This window comes from Octopus bimaculoides, chromosome 24 (assembly GCF_001194135.2).
Source record: "Octopus bimaculoides isolate UCB-OBI-ISO-001 chromosome 24, ASM119413v2, whole genome shotgun sequence".
Lineage (NCBI taxonomy): Eukaryota > Metazoa > Mollusca > Cephalopoda > Octopoda > Octopodidae > Octopus > Octopus bimaculoides.
The window spans coordinates 19,807,110-19,810,449 of NC_069004.1; the positions used below are offsets into that span (position 1 = coordinate 19,807,110).

The 3,340-nt window shown below is 37.6% G+C and overlaps 1 protein-coding gene across 1 annotated transcript in view; it reads left to right on the forward strand.

The window, feature by feature from the left end:
- The window catches only part of LOC106880516 (DNA polymerase zeta catalytic subunit), a 25,771-nt gene extending 22,544 nt beyond the window's left edge, over positions 1 to 3,227 (forward strand). Inside the window, exons 14-15 of the mRNA XM_052976531.1 lie at positions 459 to 620; positions 2,413 to 3,227. Coding sequence (XP_052832491.1) covers positions 459 to 620; positions 2,413 to 2,553 — 303 coding nt within the window. The 3' untranslated portion in view covers positions 2,554 to 3,227. The remainder of the gene's footprint in view (positions 1 to 458; positions 621 to 2,412) is intronic.
- Positions 3,228 to 3,340: the final 113 nt, after the last annotated feature.

Genomic DNA, 3,340 nt, shown 5'->3' on the forward strand with positions numbered 1-3,340 from the left:
ACATTAAACCATCTTTCTTTCCTTCCCTGAGCATCTGCTAATACTTTACATATACCACATCCTCGCATTGTTGCTTTTTTGTGTTTGTTCTTCATTTTTTTTGGGGGGGGGAGTTACTGTACACACACACACACACACACATGATAGGTTTCTTTCAGTTTCCATCTACCAAATCCACTCACAAGGCTTTGGTCGGCTTGGGACACTTGCCTAAAGTGCCACACAGTGGGACTGAACCCAGAACCATGTGGTTGGGAAGCACATGTATACAGAACAGGAAGGGTAAATTTGTATTTTCTTTAGTGAGTACGTGAGTGTCCATATACACTGTTAGTGCACAGGTACACTATCCCTGACTCTATCTTGTTGCCTCTATTATTAAAATACCTTGATTTGATTGAGCCTAAAAATTTTATTGTACATACATACACGTTATGTTCATTTGTTTGTTGTACCAGGGAACCATCTCCCAGTATTTCAATTCGACCAATTGTCCTGTCTGCCACAGTCACACCAAACAGCACTTATGTCCTCAGTGTGCCGCCGATCCACAATTGGTTGCTGTTTCCCTGAACTCTCAACTTCACAAATTACAGCAGACCCATCACCGTCTCTCTCAAGTAAGTCACATGTTTTAATTACCTGTCTCCTTTCTTTCTTCCTTTTTTTTTTGTTCTTTCTACTTGTTTCAGTCCTTAGACTGTGGCCATGCTGGGGCACCCCCTTGAATTTCTAGTCAAATGTATAATCTCCAGTACTTATCTTTTTTTTAAAGCCTTGTATTTATTCTATTGGTCTCTTTTGCCAAACCACTAAGTTACAGGGATGTAAACACACCAACACCAGTTGTCAGGTGGTGGTGGGGGACAAATACACACATGCACATACATACACACACACATATATCACAGGTTTCTTTCAGTTTCCATCTACGAAATCCACTCACAAGGCTTTGGTCAGCCCAAAGACACTTTCCCAAGGTGCCACACAGTGGGACTGGACCCTGAACCATGTTGTTGGGAAGCAAGCTTCTTACCACACAGTCACACCTGTGCCTGCATAAAGATTTAAGCAAAATTTATTTAAGGGGGGTATATATCACAATAGGTTAGTCTTCCTACAGACCAGTGAGTCCTAATCTTTTCACTACCAAGCCACCCCCTTGTATTTAAATGAATAGTCTGTCAGTTCAAAAGGTTGATTTATTAATAAACTCTATTGATTTGATTATATAATAGAATATATTAAAACAAGGCAGTTATCGTCATCATCATTTAACATCCATTTTCTAAGCTCGTGTAGATCAGGCAAAATTTTTTGAGGCAAATTTTCTATGGTTGGATGCCCTTCCTGTTACCAAGCTTCTCTTTGTTTCCCTTGCAAGATAATATTTGCCCATGGCAAAGGCATGTTTTTCACAGAAGACTGAAAACAAGCAGCCTTGCTTGTATGGTGATGATGCTTACTTATAACTATTATGTGATGCCTAGACAAAGGTACATATACACACACACTCAATGACTCCTTTCAGTTTCTGTCTACCAACTACACTCACAAATTTCTTATTTCTGTATTGCCCACAAGGGGCTAAACATAGAGAGGACAAACAAGGACAGACAAAGGGATTAAGTCGATTACATCGACCCCAGTGTGAAACTGGTACTTATTTCATTGACCCCGAAAGGATGAAAGGCAAAGTCAACCTCGGCGGAATTTGAACTCAGAATATAACAGCAGACGAAATACCGCTAACATTTCTGCCAGCTTGCAGTCTTAAGTTACACCCACAAGTTTCTGTCTACCAAATATACTCACCATAGGTGTAGGAGTGGCTGTGTGGTAAGTAGCTTGCTTACCAACCACATGGTTCCGAGTTCAGTCCCACTGCGTAGCATCTTGGGCAAGTGTCTTCTACTATAGCCTCGGGCCGACCAAAGCCTTGTGAGTGGATTTGGTAGATGGAAACTGAAAGAAGCCCGTCGTATATATGTATATATATATATGTGTGTGTGTGTGTTTCTGTGTTTGTGCCCCTAGCATTGCTTGACAACCGATGCTGGTGCGTTTACATCCCCATCACTTAGCAGTTCGGCAAAAGAAACCAATAGAATAAGTACTAAGCTTACAAAGAATAAGTCCCGGGGTTGATTTGCTCGGCTAAAGGCGGTGCTCCAGCATGGCCGCAGTCAAATGACTGAAACAAGTAAAAGAGTAAAGAGTGCAAGTAGTGGGACAGAACCCAAGACAACATGGTTTGGAAGCAAACTTCTTAACCACACAGCCATGTACCAAGCAGTGGGATTGAACCCTGAAATCACACAGCCACTGCTAACAATACCATTTATTTATCTTTATCTGAGTACATGTATCTAAGAATACTAAAAGAGATTTTTTATTTTCTTTTATTTCCAGATATGCCAGTCTTGTCAGGGACTCTCAGATTCAAAATTTTCCTGCATCTCCCTTGATTGTCCCATCATGTATCGAGTCCGCTCTGCCCAAAACGACCTCCACAAACTTGACAACATTCAAGAAATATTGAACAACCTATAGCACATTCTATTTCACTGCTAGTTTTATTTTACATTGCAATGTCCATCTAATAACTACATCAGATCCACAACAAACTGAACAAAATGTTAACTCATTTCAATGAATTCTTCTTATTTAGCTTTTTGCTTGTTTCTTGTTCATAAGTCTAATATAAACTACACCATTAATGTCTTTACAACATATCTTTTTGTTTATCATCATCAGCCATTCGATATATATATATATATAAATATATATAATAGAATATTTTTAATATGTTTTCTATAGCTGTTGAAGCAATTCGCAATCTTAATTCTTCCAATAAATGTTTATACACTTTTTAAAATTTACTTCAGTCAAAAGTCTATATGTTCAAATATCTCTTTCAGATAGTATGTATCTATGTGTGTATGTATATATAGTGTATTTATGTATATATATATACACACATACACTGACATATATTAAAACCCTGACAATGTTCATGTGCTTTCTGAAACTAATGTTAATGTATAAATACATTTGTAATATATAAGTCATCAGACTTGCTTTAAACATTTGCTTTGTTATTAATTAAATTTTGAATAAAATGGATTTGAATATAGAAGGAAAAAAAAAAAGCACATCATTTTTTTTTAACCTTAGGAGGCATTGTGATTGTTAATCAGGTAATTATTAAATGGTTTAGCAACAAATGAAGTGTTGGTTATTTCAATTATCTTTTACTTGTTTCAGTCATTAAACTACAGCCATACTGGGGCACCACCTTGAAGGGTTTAGTCAAACAAATCAACCCCAGACAACACTT